Below are 17,027 nucleotides of genomic sequence, written 5' to 3' on the forward strand. Positions count from 1 at the left end.
GCTTCTACTGCCGCCGGAGAACCGACGGTGGTCCGCCGACTCATTGCTATCTGGGGCCCTCCCCCTACACCTCCCCCTTTAACCTGATAAGCACTTTATTATTAAATAACCGTTAGCAATTTTAATTCCACTTTTCACAGATGTTCTTCATATTTGTTGAAAATAAAAGCCTTTCCAATCTAATATGCAATGGGTAAAAGGAGATCGCAACAGGCGGATTCGAACTCGGGGCGATCGCTTCAAAAGTAGGCTAATTTATATATTTACGCCCTACTCCCTACGCCACTGTGGATAAACAAGCCAGATTGTTTCTAGTTTGTACACCTCAACCAAACTTTAGTGTGTGGACTGTGGAGATAGTTTGGCAGAGGCAAAGATGCCTTTTTTAGGCAATGGTCTCATGAGGTGGAGCGAAAAGAAAAGCGCCCATTGGATGTATAACGATAAAAAAAGAAAAAGAAAAAAAGAAGTGAGGTTTTACATTGAATGAGTCAGATAAACAGCTGGCATCTCAACTTTATTGCATATTCAATAAATTAAAATCGCCTGAGACCTGGAACTTTTACTCAAAGCTTTTTTTGGGACCAGAACTGAAGTCAAAGACAGCGAATTTGCCACGACAATGGAAATTCCAATATTTACTGTTGATGCTTTTACCAATGTACCTTTCAAAGGTAATCCCGCTGCAGTATGTCTTATAGAGAATGTAAGTAGCTAATACACTCACAAGATAGTCTTCTAAATACGTCAACGTATAGATTAGTTATTCGTGGTAATAAAATGTAAATGTGTTTGCGCTTTACAATGTTATAAAATGTTTCTCTGTAATACATTTAGGAGCTGCACGATGATCTTTACCAAAGCATTGCTGCAGAGATGAATTTATCAGACACTGCTTTCATCACAAAACAGAATTCTATGGATTTTACCTCAGGTATTCTGCTGCTGAGATGCATCTTGAAATAATCAAACAACTCTTGTTTACATTTTGGTTTGATTTATTTTCAAAGGGGCAAGGTTTGGGTTACGCTGGTTTACCCCCAAAAGTGAGTATCCACTATGTGGACATGCAACACTGGCCTCAGCAGCAGTGCTCTTTTACCTTAAAAGTAAGAAACGCTCGTCCTGACATTAATCTTTTACCAAAAACAATGGACTGGTGACCATTCTAAAAGCACAATATCCTCACACAGAGAATATCAATCCTGTTGTGGTGTTTGAGACTATGAGTGGGGAGCTTATGGTGCGCCAGCATGAAGAATCTTTAATAATGGACTTCCCCTTAAACAAACCAAAGCCCCAGGTATGACCAAAAAAGACACTTTGTGGACACTTTCTTCAACAAAACCAAAATGGACTCAATCAAGTAGTTGCTTTTGGTCTGAATTTGAGTTTTGGATGTTTCATTTGCAGGTACAACATGAAATCAAGGACCTTTTGAAGGTAACACTGCCAGTTTTATTTCTTTTTTTAGAATGACACAAGCAGAAACTATTTTGTGTCACCATTTTGCCTTATGTTTTCAGGCTGCTGTTGGAGACTTACCCATTCAGGATGTGTGCTACAGTCCAGCCATAAAAAATCTAATGATTCGTCTAGCTGACACATGCAACAGGTACTGCTAGACATTTCTGAAATTAGAAAATGACATCGATAATGGCAGAAATGACATCGATAATGGCAATGTATTTGTATGCATTAAATGTGAAAACAGCTTTGCATAGAAAAAGGAATAATCTATTTTAAATTCTATGTGAAGTACGCTTCTGTATGCTATATTCTACAGCGTTGTCAATTCTTTATTGTTGGCAGGTCCGATCTTATGTCTTTGAGGCCAGAGGCAGAGACTCTTGTGAGAAATGAGACCACTGGTAAGATTAAAAGTCTCATCGTTACGTTGAAAGGAACACAGACCTCAGTCTGGATATGACTTCTACTCCCGTGTCTTCTCACCCTGGGTTGGCGTCCCTGAAGATCCAGTCACTGGTGAGAAGAACATGAGAAATGTGAACAATGTAAACTCATAAATATTACTAAGCCAATACAAATCAATGCATCATACTACAACTTTATTTCTAAAAGGGTCTGCACATACAGTCCTTGCTGGCTATTGGTCTGAGAAGTTGGAGAAAAAGAAAATGATGGGTAACAGCCTTCTTTTCCTTCATGTCATGTCATCACAAACACTGGAATGAAAAAAAAAAGAATACAAGTTATTCTAACATTAACAAAACAAGTGGCTCAGATTGCAAAGACATTTATCTCCTCTATATTTGTTTTTTTAGCTTACCAGTGTTCCAGTCGTGGTGGAGAGGTAAAGCTGGAGATAAGAGATGACGGTCGAGTGGACATCATTGGTCAGGCACTGATCATTCTTCAAGGAACTCTTAAAATCTAGACAAACTTGCACAACCGATTCATTGAATTTGCGGATAGTTTTGATGGAAATCAAGTGCATTCAATTTCCACTTTAGTTTATATTCTTGTGAAGGTGCATTCTAAGTTATGTGCCATTTAATCAAATTTATACAAAAGTTTGTTCTGGTTCTCGATTCTGATTGGCATTTGTTAAAAAAAAATTTGTCTTATATTGTGCCCTTCTTTCTGTGTCAAGGAATCTGCTTGCAAATCACAGTCTTTCTGCTGCTGATCTGGCTTAGATTTCTGACATAGGATGTTTAAGTGGACACATTACATCAAATATTCTATTTATAAAAAAAATTATGAGTTGTCATGATTTTGGGAATTATATCTTTACTGAAACCATGACTATTTTTTTAATTCAAATTATTCATAAATGAAATGGAAAAACTCAACCTTGTCACAAGTTTACAACCCTGAAACAATGAGAAATATAATGTGATGGGGTTGAGTGTGACGGGATTGAGTTTTTTTTTGCTCAAAATGGCCACTGCTCCTCCTGTAGTGTAGGACAGTACACCATATATCCAGTAATTATACTTATGAATTAAAATTAAAATGAAAATAAATTAGCGATATATTCTATATACACTGTAAAAATAGCAGTGTTTTCTTTGTAATAAATGTGTAAATAGTAGTTAGATGCTATTTGCATCTCAGTATTTTAGTATAACAGTATTGCAATAATATATTTAGTGTAAATGATTATATTTATTAAATTAAAGCAGCAGTTATTTCCAAATAGCGATAAATGCTTTATGTCATATTTATGTCATAAGCAATGAAAATATTTTGAGATGGGATTTAAAATGATTTGCTGTCCAAGTGACGTTGCTGCCACCTTGTGGTACAATATTGGATTTTACTGTGGAGTCAAGAATAAAACAGATAAAGTTTATAAAATGTATTTTATATATATCTCTGATCAAAATAAAGCGAGTTCATGATTTAAAACAAGAATAAAATATCTGCCAATAGGCTTAGAAAAACTTATTTCAAAGGAAAGTTTTAATAACTCATCGACAGATATTTGTTCTTGTTTTAAGCATAAACTCGCTTAATTTTGTTACATTTTTCCAAAGATTAATTTTGCATTTGCATCTAAAGTAAATGTATCTTCACTGTAAAAAATAAATCAATAAATAACAAATGTTGCTGCCTTAAATCTTTAAGTACAATCAACTTGGATGTTTAAAGTAATTTAAACTTAAATGACATTAAACTGACTTAAAAAAATTAGTTGAATCTTGTATAATATAAGTTAAAATCGACATAGTTGAAAACTGCTTAACCTATTTTGATGAGTTGGAGTTGATGAGTTAGCAATGGAAAAACATACTTGTTGTCATAACTTATTGATCATAAATTTTTACAGTGTGGATTTAAAGATGTTTAGCTTTTTATTGGGAAACCAATTCAAAAATACTGAGGAAGATATAATTTTTTTGCAATGAATGCAAGATTTAATGACTTGGATTTTTACATGGATTGTTTGTTTGCCTTAATTTGTGCACGGGTGAATTAAGACTTAATTCACAGAAACCCAATAAATGGCTCATTTAAAAAAAAAAACGAAATGTATTCCAGTTGACATAGGCTATTACACAACAAATGTAAAGCATGAGCAGTATTTTAACCCTCTGGGGTCCTTCATTTCAGAGTCACACTCAGGACCTTCGGGTCCAAATGGGCCGGAAGGGTGGGATTAATATTTATTAAAAGAAAAACATCTTTTTTTTTTTTACTTGTTTTTTATAATATTTTTTCTTTTCTTTTTTGGTGTTTTGAGATAATTTCAAAAATAAAAATGATTTATAATTAATATTAATGCAATAATTATGACCCATTTTTTCCCCATTGAATATAATAGAAATTTAAAAAAAAAATTTTTTTTTTAAAGCTGTATTTCATTTTAGAGTCAAGCCTAGGCCTCATGAAAGCAATTTTTGAAATGAGATGGATGCCATCTGGTGGACAAACTGAGCATTTTAAAAATTCAAAACCCATATGTAATCTGAATTTATTAGTGTGTATGTGTATAAAAGTGTGTTTGTGTGTCTGTGTGTGTGTGTGGATGTGTCTGTTTTGCACTCTTGATGTTTTATAGATTCACCTCTTCACTGTTGTGTGCTTTTTTTCTGGATCGTGGCTGATTTGTAGTTTGTACGCACAAAATAACTCTGTATTTTCACATTTTTGCCAATTTCCCATTCATTTCCTATGCGGGTCCATTTGGACCCGAAGGTCCTGAGTGTGACTATTTTTTTTACAACCACTTAGACTATTCAAATCCTGTCCCCAATTTTTTGGGGTGTTCATATGCCAAGTACCAACAAAGTCACCAAATTTCGGACCATTCCGATAAAGCAATGATTTTAAAAAATATATATATTTAAATGCTTCGGGTCCATTTGGGCCGAAGGACCCCAGAGGCTTAAAACAGCTGCTATGACTAAATCCACACATTAGTGTCCATGATATACAATAAACTGTATATTTTAAAGAACAATAAAGACATTATTATCTCTCTCAGTAACTCAAGGGGTTGCAACATAATTTGAAGACACTGAAAAGAGAGGAGAGTTGATAAAACCAAAATATTTTATCTTGTGTGCAGTTTAACAAAGGTAATATAGGCTGGATCAAAATCTGTGTGGGAAATTGCCTCATGTAGGTTACAGCATGTCAACACAGAGATGGTACCGATTAGGGCTGGGTATTGACACAAATTTCACGATTCGATTAAACTCCGATCTCGATTCAATTTAATTCGACTCCCTTGTTTAGACGTCATCAAAAAAATCGCTGGAGCTTCGCTTACACTTGCACGCCACATTAAAGAGCGGCAAAGCGACATTGTTTGAAGTTCGTAACAAATTTGACGGTATTTGAAGCTAAGACTTTGTTTCACATCAAAAGTAATGAAGCTTTTTCAGTTTATTAGATGGGGGACAGAGACATGCTAAAAATAATATTTTGTTCGTAAAATAAAATAACGTTTTGTTCACGCTTCAGCTGAAAACAGCATAGCCTAGATCGATTCTTGGGATTTAAAATCGAGAAATCAACATTTTCAACCCAGCCCTTTAACTTGTAAACAGCACGACTATAATGCATCAGACAGACATGCAACCAACCAACCACGAATAGGCCTACTTCACAAACATGGGTCCTCTAGCCTCATATTATAACTTCTCTCTATTATGGACACTTAAAAATGTAAGAAAGTCTCCTGACCAATTGACTTGTTTGTGAATATATTGAGAGTTGATGACTGACTTTGTGAATGAATAACAATGGGTATCTTGCAACCGTCACATGATTTGCTTTGATCATGATCTAATAAAATCAAATTAAAATTTATTAAATATGTAAAGTTAGGCATTTCTTGGTGGGTATCCATAAGCTTTTTTTAATTGAAATTTTCAGCCAATCACATCGCCTAATTCACAACCGCTATTAAACATCATGAATCAGAATTAGATCAAAGGTAAACATCAAAGCTCTGATAGAGGCTAAACAGCTTGAAAGGTGCACAAGGACGCCATGTTGGGAATCCCATCCCTTTCTGTGTGTGACACGAGTGGAAACATGGTTTCTGGATGTATGCACAGCTGAGCCTGACATTAAAAACCCTCTACATGACACAGACAGATGCCCTACGGCCAGATCCCAACAGGACTGAAACTACACATCATAAGAAAAGCCCACTTTTGTTTTCAATCAGATAAACACTTGACATAAAGCAGTTAGACAAAATAAAACAAAGTACATTATAAAAATGGTCAGTTTAGGGTTGAACATTTTGGGGTTAGTTAAAAAAAAAAAGAAGATATTAATACTTTTATTCAGCAAGGATGCATTAAATTGCTCAAAAGTGACAGTAAAGACATTTATAATGTTACAAATGTTTTTCATATAAATGCAGTTCTTTTTAACTTTCTATTCAACAAGAATCCTGAAATAAATGCATTGTTTTCCTATAAAAAAAAAAAGAAAGTAAGAAGCACAATGTTTTCAACATTGATAATAAGAAATGTTTCTTGAGCATCAAATCAGCATATTAAAATTATTTTTGAAGGATCATGTGAAACTGAAGACTGGAGTAATGATGCTGAAAATTCAGCTTTACCATCAAATAAATTCAAAAAGAAAGTTATTTTAAATTGTAATAATATTACACAATATTACTGTATTTTTGATCAAATTCATGCAGCCTTGGTGAGCATAAGAGGCTTCTTTCAAAAACATTTTAAAATCTTACTGACCCCAAACTTTTGAACGGTAGTGTAGTTACATAAAACACTGCAACTGTTTTAGGGTACGTTTTACAACAACAACGAAGTACTAAAAATGGAAGTTTTTCACATATACACAACAACGTTGTCAAAACAATCCCTGTTCACACGGATCTGCGAAAACGCTGTGTTCTGCTGCCAGGCTAGTAGTTGGCGATGTCTACTAAATGAAAACGGTATCATTTTCAAAAACTTGCACTATAAAAACCCGTTTTCAAATGTTTGCATTTTCAGGCCCTCAAAACGCTGTTGTCATGTAAACGTCCTAAACGAACAGCCAAAAAGCATTAAAAAGTTTTAAGGTGTCATGTAAACGCCCCCTTTAGGGTTATGGTGAAAACAGATCACATCCTCTTTAACTGGACTGTCTGGACATACTAACCCTGATCACGTGTCCGAGTGTTGCAATCTCAGTGATGATATACCCCAATAATGCCGTACTACCCCTTTAATGAACTACAAAAACTGCAAATCTGTGCAAAAACCCTCTTTTTGTTTAATAACCAAAGATTTATGCGGCATTTTAGCACATTTGAACAAAGCTGTAGCATAGAAAGACCCCATTCAGATATTCAAGATTCAGTTCGGTTAACAGGACTTCAGAGCTTTAAAAATCTCACAAAACAAGACACATGATGGTGTTGGGTGCAAGACATAAGAGAAGAAACATTACAAAACAACAACTCTTCTATTGTAGTCGCCCCTAAAGCAGGATGACAGGACAGGAATTCTTCAGTTCCGGCTAGTCGAGGAGAAAGGCTCGGCTTTTTTTTTGGACCAAACCCACAAGTAGTGTGTGCAGTCTGTGGAATGCAGGAACTTCATAGAAGGAATGGTTATTTCCAGTTGGGTGGGTCGATGCTGCCAGATCGTAATGCTGGTGACAACACCGTGTTGTTGGTAGCGAGGAGACGGTCCTGTATTTGCATTCCACGCAAACACTAAGCAAAACCACACGGTCACTCCAACAAACTTAGGTCAGGTTTCCTACTGAAGCAGCACTACTGGCCCCCGTTGTAAGCGTAGTCTGCCTTGTTGTGCATGATGAGTTTGTTGTCCACAAAGTAGAAGCTGTCTGATCTGGTCTCATACGGGTGTTCAATCATCAACCGTACTGCAGGAAACAAAGGAACGCCACTTTAACAAATGAAAACGAACATGTAATGCGCTGTCCTCTATCTGAGCATTGGCAAGAGAGTGAGGTCTGAAATTTGATACAAGCCTGACAGGACAAGTGAGATGTCAGACAAAGTCAGGTCAATGTGTTACTTGTAAAGCAATTGGTTACTCTTTTGTATAAATTAATCATTTGTAGATATTATTACAGTAAAACGAGACAACATTTCAAAGTAAAAAATCTTTTTTTGCAGTGTATTATCTGTTAAATGTAATAAAATTGTAGTACAGTAAAGCAAAAAACATAAAACCGAACAAAACAGCACGTCTGGTTTAAGAACTAAAAGATCTGTTATATTCATTACGGGACACTCACTGAGGTCATCTGGGAGCTGAGGGAACTCGTAAATATGTTCGCACGTGTTCCGACTGTTCGGGATACAGAAGCCGAAGTCAAAGTCAAAATTCTTTAGGAGGCGGTCTTGAAAATAATGCCTCTCAATCATTCTGAAATTGGTAACCGGTCGATCGCCAACTGTGAACTCCACACTGAGAGAGTGTGAAAGGAGATAAGAGACATTACATATCAATGCACAAGAGTATCAATCCATGCACTAAAAACCCATTCAGGTCAGTAAAAAAGTGCTTAAAGGGTTAGTTCACCCAAAAATGAAAATTCTGTCAGTAATTACTCATGTTGTTCTTACCCCGTAAGACCTTCGTTCATCTTCGAAACACAAATTAAGATATTTTTGACTAAATCTGAGAGCTGGATCACTCCTCCATAGGCTTCTTAAGGGATCGAAACTGGCCGGCCCAAAAGTTATGAAAGACATCGTTAAAATAGTCCGAGTGACTACAGTGGCTCAACCTTGAGTTTATCAAGCGACGAGAATACTTTTTGTGCGCAAATTTTTTTTTTTAAATAACGACTTTATTCAACTAATCATTTCCTTCTCTGTGGGCCGTGATATTTCACGTAGTGAAACTACGCAAACTTCTAGGTTGTACGTCACGCATCACACACATGACCAGCGTCGGCCAATAGTGAGCCTGCGTGTAACGTGCAACCTAGAAGCTTTGCGCAATATCACTACGTGAAATATCATGGCCGTACAGAGAAGAAAATGATTAGTTGAATAAAGTAGGGGTTTTTTTGTGTTTTTTTTGCGCACAAAAAGTATTCTCGTCGCTTGATAAACTCAAGGTTGAGCCACTGTAGTCACTCGGACTATTTTAACGATGTCTTTCATAACTTTTGGGCCGGCCAGTTTCGATCCCTTAAGAAGCCTATGGAGGAGTGATCCAGCTCTCAGATTTCATCAAAAATATCTTAATTTGTGTTCCGAAGGTGAACGAAAGTCTTACGGGGTTGGAACAACATGAGGGTGAGTAATTACTGACAGAATTTTCATTTTTGGGTGAACTAACCCTTTAATGTCATCCAATAACACTAATTTAAACAGATAACATGACAATCGACTACACAGACTGAAGTTTGCTCATGTTTACTGCACAACTGGAAGAATTACTGAGGCCAAAATCATGATTTATTCATGATTTCTGTGGGATTTGGCTAATAACAATAACATTGCTGAAGTGTTGCAGCCGATGACACAAGCTCCTTTGTTTCAAAACATGAGTTGGTCAACTGGATTTCAGAGCCACTGAGGTTTGTTCACACAGCAGAATGCACATGCCCGACAGACTTACGTGGCTCCGACTGTGCGCAACTTAAGGAACGCCGCTGTGAACTGGTATCGAACGAAACGCCCGGCACTGGTGTCAACATCTCCGTTTTCCTCATCCTCCTCATTAAGGTCTGAATGCAACAAGTTGAGAAAGAGTGTATGAGTCAGGGTTATTATAGTTAACTAAAACTAAACCATTTAAAAAAAAACACATTTTATTACTTTTATTTACTTTATTAATTTTAAATTATTTTATTTCAGCTAGTAGTCAAGGCAACATACACTCACCGGCCACTTTATTAGGTACACCTGTCCAACTGCTCGTTAACACTTAATTTCTAAGCAGCCAATCACATGGTGGCAACTCAGTGCATTTAGGCATGTAGACATGGTCAAGACAATCTCCTGCAGTTCAAACCGAGCATCAGTATGGGGAAGAAAGTTGATTTGAGTGACTTTGAACGTGGCATGATTGTTGGTGCCAGAAGGGCTGGTCTGAGTATTTCAGAAACTGCTAATCTACTGGGATTTTCACGCACAAACATCTCTAGGGTTTACAGAGAATGGTCCGAAAAAGAAAAAACATCCAGTGAGCGGCAGTTCTGTGGGCGGAAATGCCTTGTTGATGCCAGAGGTCAGAGGAGAATGGCCAGACTGGTTCGAGCTGATAGAAGGGCAACAGTGACTGAAATAACCACTCGTTACAACCAAGGTATGCAGCAAAGCATTTGTGAAGCCACAACACGCACAACCTTGAGGCGGATGGGCTACAACAGCAGAAGACTCCACCGGGTACCACTCATCTCCACTACAAATAGGAAAAAGAGGCTACAATTTGCAAGAGCTCACCAAAATTGAACAGTTGAAGACTGGAAAAATGTTGCCTGGTCTGATGAGTCTCGATTTCTGTTGAGACATTCAGATGTTAGAGTCAGAATTTGGCGTAAACAGAATGAGAACATGGAACCATCATGCCTTGTTACCACTGTGCAGGCTGGTGGTGGTGGTGTAATGGTGTGGGGGATGTTTTCCTGGCACACTTTAGGCCCCTTAGTGCCAATTGGGCATCGTTTAAATGCCACGGCCTACCTGAGCATTGTTTCTGACCATGTCCATCCCTTTATGGCCACCATGTACCCATCCTCTGATGGCTACTTCCACCATGTCACAAAGCTCTAATCATTTCAAATTGGTTTCTTGAACATGACAATGAGTTCACTGTACTAAAATGGCCTCCACAGTCACCAGATCTCAACCCAATAGAGCATCTTTGGGATGTGGTGGAACGGGAGATTCGCATCATGGATGTGCAGCCGACAAATCTGCGGCAACTGTGTGATGCCATCATGTCAATATGGACCAAACTCCCTGAGGAATGCTTCCAGCACCTTGTTGAATCTATGCCACGAAGAATTGAGGCAGTTCTGAAGGCAAAAGGGGGTCCAACCCGTTACTAGCATGGGGTACCTAATAAAGTGGCCGGTGAGTGTATTTGATCATTTATTCATTTGTTGAAGTACTAACTAAAACAAAATAAACTAATTTAATAAAAACTATATAGGCATATTTTAAAAAAGTAAACAAAACTCCCAAAACTTTCAATTAAAGGTGACCTATAATTCAAAATTGAATTTACCTTGGTATAGTCAAATAACAAGAGTTCAGTGCATGGACATGACATAGAGTGAATCTCAAACTGGACTGTTTTCGCGTTCTCATTTAATTCACGTTTATGAAAAACACCCCTGAAAAACGGTCGGTTCTCCACACAATACCGACTGTGACGCAATAGTCGGGATCATTAATATGTACGCCTCCAAATATTTGCATATGCCAGCCCTCAATGCCAGGCGGAACTGCGCAGCTGAAGCATGGCAGTTGCTCAGTGTGGATGTACACATGAACACAAAAGTATTTTTTAGTTCCTTCATCTGAGCCTCTGAAGAAACAATGGGTTAATTTTATTTTCTCTGGAAATTTCCAAACATTTCACCGACTGTTTCCTCAACTTGGGCCAATACAGAGCTGGCCTCGGCTCGAGCTACCAAGCAACACTTTCTGATGTGTAATTGTTCAAGTTCAGACAGGTAATCTTTCTCTCAAAATCGTTCAATACTGTTTATGCATCAGTAAGTCAAGCCAGTGACTAAAATATCAGGTTCACATCGTTTCTTTTAGTAGGATGAAAATAATCGTATTTAAATTGTGAACAAATTATATACAGAAAGCGATCAAAGAACAATATTTCCACACAGCGCGAGTTTATCTGGACACTTGCCAAACTCGTTGTGAAATCAATGACGCAAGTTACTGCACAACGAAGCTCTTACTGTATTTACATCATCGTGTTTGCATTGGTGAAAGCAGAGAGAGTGCAGAAACTGCTTTGCAATGATAAGATCTTCATTCTCGCGATCAACACACTGTCATCTGCTTGCTCAATGCTCATCACGGCAACATTTTATGTGATGGGAATAGATCTAAATACTTTAAAAACATCTCACGATTCGTTAATCTCGATAGCTGTAATAGTAAAAACGTATAATAGCAGTAGTAAAAGTATTCGGGAGAGAGTTTCACATGTAATGCGTACTAGCCAGAGCCATAGAGAGAGAGAGTTGCGACACTCCCATAGACCGCCATAGGAACTTTGGAATGCGGAAGTAACGCGTGTCGTGGAGCGGCCAATAGTTCCAAACACTGATAGTTTCTCCATTGAACCCCATTCATTTTCAGTGCTTCAGAAGTTCGTTCGCTGGTAAATTAACGAAATTACTGTATTTTTTTTACTTTTACACACATTAGCCGACCTCTCGTGAATCTAGTCTGTAGTTATATTTAATGTAGCCAGTTTTAGTAAATGTTTATTGGAAGATAATAGGTTAATTGCAGCGATAGCTTACGTGACCAACACTTCACTAACGTTAGCTAACCTGATGTATATAATATTTTTAATAATATTTTATATGTATATATATATATATAGCCTATAATATTATACACACACACACACAATTCATTTATTTAAATGGGTTAGGGAGGGTTATGCATGTGCTTATTTTTATTAAGGAACATAGTTACTTCACTCATTAACTATCTCTCCGGTTTCATTTTATGAAGAATATTTTTCGGTTGAATATTTACCGAACATTGCTGTATATAGTCGTTGCTTTCTACGTTATGGGAGCAGTCTATTTCCCTCCTAAATCATTCATTTGTACATGCACAGCATAATTATTTATATTTTGTGTTGGTTGGAATTCTGAACGGACTGCAGACCTCTTTGCGTGATCACGAAGGTAAGCTAATGGCTGAATCGGAATTTATAAGCAAGATCACAGGAATCAATAGCCTAATACAGCCCAGTTGTGCTAAAATAAATATCATGAGACGTCCATCATCAGATGAATGACATGGAAAAGTTAAGTTAGAGCCGCTAAAGCCAGGACTACCCATGCGAACATGAACACTAAGCTTTTCCCTCCAAAAAAATAGCCTAAAACTTATCTAAGTTGTCACCCTGCCTCTCCAAATGCAAAACTGACATTAACAAAATGCAATAACAGCTTAAAAAGTACTTGGGTGTGTGTTTTATTTTATATTTACCGTTTAATAATCCAATCGCTGCTGTCTGTCCATAGAAGAACATGACAGCCCGCGTGTGTTTTGGAACTAATGGGGCTTACATGAACCACGTGACAGCCGTCGCGGCGACATCAAAGCGTGTCGCAACTCTTTCTCTCTATGGCTCTGGTACTAGCTATTTCATATGCAAGCATATCAGCCAATCACAGCAGTGGCCGGTTACACTGAATTCCACAGCAGACACGCCCCTTCAAACAGAGTGTTCAAATCAGAGGCTAAAATCAGGCTAGGAAAAATGCCATTTATTTCTAAATTATGATTATTTTTTATCTAAAAAACATACTAACATTATAAGGGTAACCCAGGAAACATTATAAAATAATAAAAAAAAACATTCTAGGGCACCTTTAAATTCAAATGAAACAGAAAATATAAAAATAAAATCTAACTCAAAATATGAACAAAACCTAAAATAAGATAATTTATCAATAATAATAAAACAACAAACCCCGTTTGACCAATCAATTTCTATTACTTTTCCAACGGTTCATGATTACGGCATAAGTATTTTCTTTAAATCATTTTGTAGAGATTGCTTTATACTATTATACTTATTTATGAACAAACGTATGTCAAAAATTCCCTCATATTTCAATAGTCCATGACAGCAGAAACCTCTAAATAAATTTGATACCATAGAAGTTGTGTTGTAACGCAAGTGGCGGCAGATCTTTTCTTCTGTATTTTGATATACATATGCATTATTGAAAAAGTAAAGAAAAATGTAAGTTGTGGCTCTCTATCCATCGGTTGTTGATTGGATGGAGGCAAATCTGAATACGAGCTTGAAGTCGACTGTAATTAAAGCACAGGGTTTAAACACTAAATTATTTGAGAACTCCAACATACATCACCAACAAGACTGTCTTTTTACTGTAAGATCCAGTTATGGCACTATTATAAAAAAGAATGATGTCGAAAGAAAAAAACTCACTTACGTTAAAAGTAATAAAGTTAGTTGTCATAAAAGAACCATTGTGTGGGGTCATCTATTAGTTTAACTTGAGGACAAAGAAAGGAAACATACCACAGTGTGGCGGTTTGGCAATCTCAAAAAGGACTGTCCCCGTTTCCAGGTCTCTGATCTTAAAGCGTGTGAAGTCAATGTTGTAGATGTTGTCCTCTAGTTTACAAAGATAGTCTGTGGAGAGAAAATGTGGCATGTACTTCAGTAACACATGGGAGGAACATAGTATATGCTAGTAATCTCTGAAGTCTGAATAAAAGACTTGAGCAAACACATGCAAGAATCTGTGCACTGAGAAAGCTATTTAGCAATACTCTTAACATGATGCAGTATCCACAGTGCTTAATTGGCCATGTTTAAAATAGACATTAAGTGCTCTCTGGAAACTAATTAAAATGTCTTTCACGGATTGGGCCTCTTACTATAACGTTATAAAGTAAGTAAACACACACATATAACGTTACTCAGAAGATGCTGTAACTCATAGCACATGTAACGTTACATTAAGAGGATCTGAAGAGTTGTGAGATGAAGCGGGTATCATAGCGCTGTCCCACAGCTCTTACCGCGAGTGACTGCGCGGAGTCCCAAAACTTCATCCGGAGTGATGTCTCTCCCCAGCGCCCGCAGCTCTTCCTCCGTTACAGGCCGTCGGTCCACTTGATTTCGTCGCGATTTCAGCCTTTTCAGAACGCCGCCTCCAGTTTTGCGCTCTCGGGAAGCCGCCGCCGTTGAATCCGAGCCGTTAACGGCGGCGGCTGCTGTTTCGTTGCGGGAGCTCTGACTGTTCATCTCTCTGAAATTTCACTTGGTGTAGCGTTGAAGCGCAAACTAGACAGCGTCTCTACTGAACTCGGCGCTCGCTGATATGCAAGATGGCGTAGCGCGTCACTATGGAGAACCTACGCCGACAGGACTGCGCTCTGATTGGCTGAAGGCGTTCGAAAGTTGCTATGGTTACCGTAATTTCTGTTTGCTTTCTCAAGTTTCCCCCATCAGCTCACGTCAGTTTATTAAAAACAGTTTTGTTTAGAATGTTATTATTCTTTTGAGCCAGCTATTTTTTTTAAACTATTATTTTATTTTAAGTATTCGGCCTCTATATACTTCAATCCATTTCATCTCATTTTCTCTAAGCCCATTATTAAGTCTTGTACATCTTGTTTGAATATTTTTGTTTTTTTCTTATAAATAAAAAACCCCCACATTTTTTCATTCATTTTATTTCTACATTTTTTATATATTATTCGTTTTAATAGATATATCCTTTATATCTATTTTTTACTAATTGTAACTTTTTTTGTAAATTAATTGTTCGTTGATTAAGCGGCCTTTAGCTTTTCGTAAGGCTCTTTATTGGTAAAAACAAAAAAAAGTAATTGTTTATATTTTTTTAACTCATTGGAACTTTTTTTACAGATTAAATTTATTGTTCATTTATTAAGGAAACTTCAACTTTTGGTAAAGGCACTATGTTAGTAAAAAAATTATGGTTTCTTTTATATATATAGTTTACTATTTTTGATAACTTTGTTCATTATTATAAATTAATTGCTCATTAAGCAAACTTCAGCTTTTGGTAAGGCACAATATTAGTAAAAATACATTACAATTTCAATAATTATAGAATTGATTAATAATCTCAAGTTGAACTATAATTGTTAACCGACTTATGAATTATGAATGAATGAAACAATGAAAATGACCTCATTAAAGATACCTTCAAGGCCAGATAGATAAAATAGCACATTTATTAAAAAGAAACAGCAATAATTTGCAGTTCCCACTTCAGAAACCTTCTCTAAAGACAGTGTGGGCGGGTAACTTTTCCAATACTATTTCACCAGTTCATGTTCTCTTCAGTTCTGAGGGAGGAGGCTAAAGAGGGGACAGGGAATTTAACATGACTAACATTATAAAACACAGAAACTACATCCCTCATAAACGCAGCAGTTGGTGTGGTGTGGATGGAGTAATACACATGAGCTCTTCATGAAGGAGGACACAATGAAAGGCCTCCGTGTGGTCTTTGGCTATTGTCCAAGAAGTTGTGCATCTGTGCAGGGAAAAACTGAACAACCTGTTTTTCAGATGACAAAACGATGAAAAACTCAACAACCATGCAATAACTCAACCTACAGAAATAAAGATCAGAGCACAAAAAAATGGTAAAGCACACAAGGATGTATTCAAATTTAAGGCAACAAGGAATCAAAAGTACACAATGCATGACAAAAATAAAAATAAACAATCGCACACAAAAAAAATGCTTTTAAAACAACACCAGGCAGTGCAATAATTCACACTAGTAAAAACTCATCATAAAAAATACAAATCAATTCAAAAGATCCTGAGGAAATAAAAAAAAAAAAATCAACTACTTACTTCCTGGAAAATAAAGTCTTTCAATATTTGTTATTTTCAACCCCTTTTGCTTAAATTATACAACATAAAAAAAACAACTGTAAATTAACAAACCTCAATACAATCCAAGCTCTTTCTGACGATCGGTCAGTATGTCTATGTGGATGCAAACTAAACCATTATCATGATTCACAACCAAACAATTTTTCAAGGCCAGTCTTCCACTCGGCCAGATATTTAAGAACCCAGAAACCCCAATAGTAATTATATGAACGAAAAAAAAAAAGAACCGTATGGCACAACAAACCAAGTACCTTATATACACATGCACCGTGTAAAAGTTTTTAAGAAAAGAAAATGACTTTGGCGACGATAAGCAATCAACGTTCTGCAACTCTGATAAATGAAAAAAGTTGCCTCGATGTTTTTATGATTGTTTCCTATTAAACCAAGGCAAAACCTGCCCTCTCATCCAACTCTTGAGAAGGTGAAGGCCAAGATAAGTTACAAGTTCACACAAGAGGA

General features: G+C 36.7%; 1 protein-coding gene and 1 pseudogene across 1 annotated transcript; one reads left to right on the forward strand and one right to left on the reverse strand.

Annotated features, from left to right (window-relative positions):
• Positions 1-439: 439 nt before the first annotated feature.
• On the forward strand, positions 440-2,831 carry LOC130081859 (phenazine biosynthesis-like domain-containing protein; annotated as a pseudogene).
• A 4,096-nt stretch (positions 2,832-6,927) lies between these two features.
• unc119.1 (unc-119 homolog 1) lies at positions 6,928-15,038 on the reverse strand. The gene is made up of 5 exons (XM_056246568.1): positions 14,705-15,038; positions 14,199-14,312; positions 9,549-9,657; positions 8,212-8,384; positions 6,928-7,833 (listed from the first exon to the last, which is right to left on the reverse strand). Exons 1-5 carry the CDS (start codon positions 14,928-14,930, stop codon positions 7,721-7,723), a joined length of 735 nt encoding a protein of 244 aa, XP_056102543.1. The 5' UTR covers positions 14,931-15,038; the 3' UTR covers positions 6,928-7,720.
• Positions 15,039-17,027: the final 1,989 nt, after the last annotated feature.

Source organism: Rhinichthys klamathensis, unplaced genomic scaffold (assembly GCF_029890125.1).
Source record: "Rhinichthys klamathensis goyatoka isolate OS25496 unplaced genomic scaffold, OSU_Roscu_1.1 h1tg000040l_1, whole genome shotgun sequence".
Classification (NCBI taxonomy): Eukaryota; Metazoa; Chordata; class Actinopteri; order Cypriniformes; family Leuciscidae; genus Rhinichthys; species Rhinichthys klamathensis.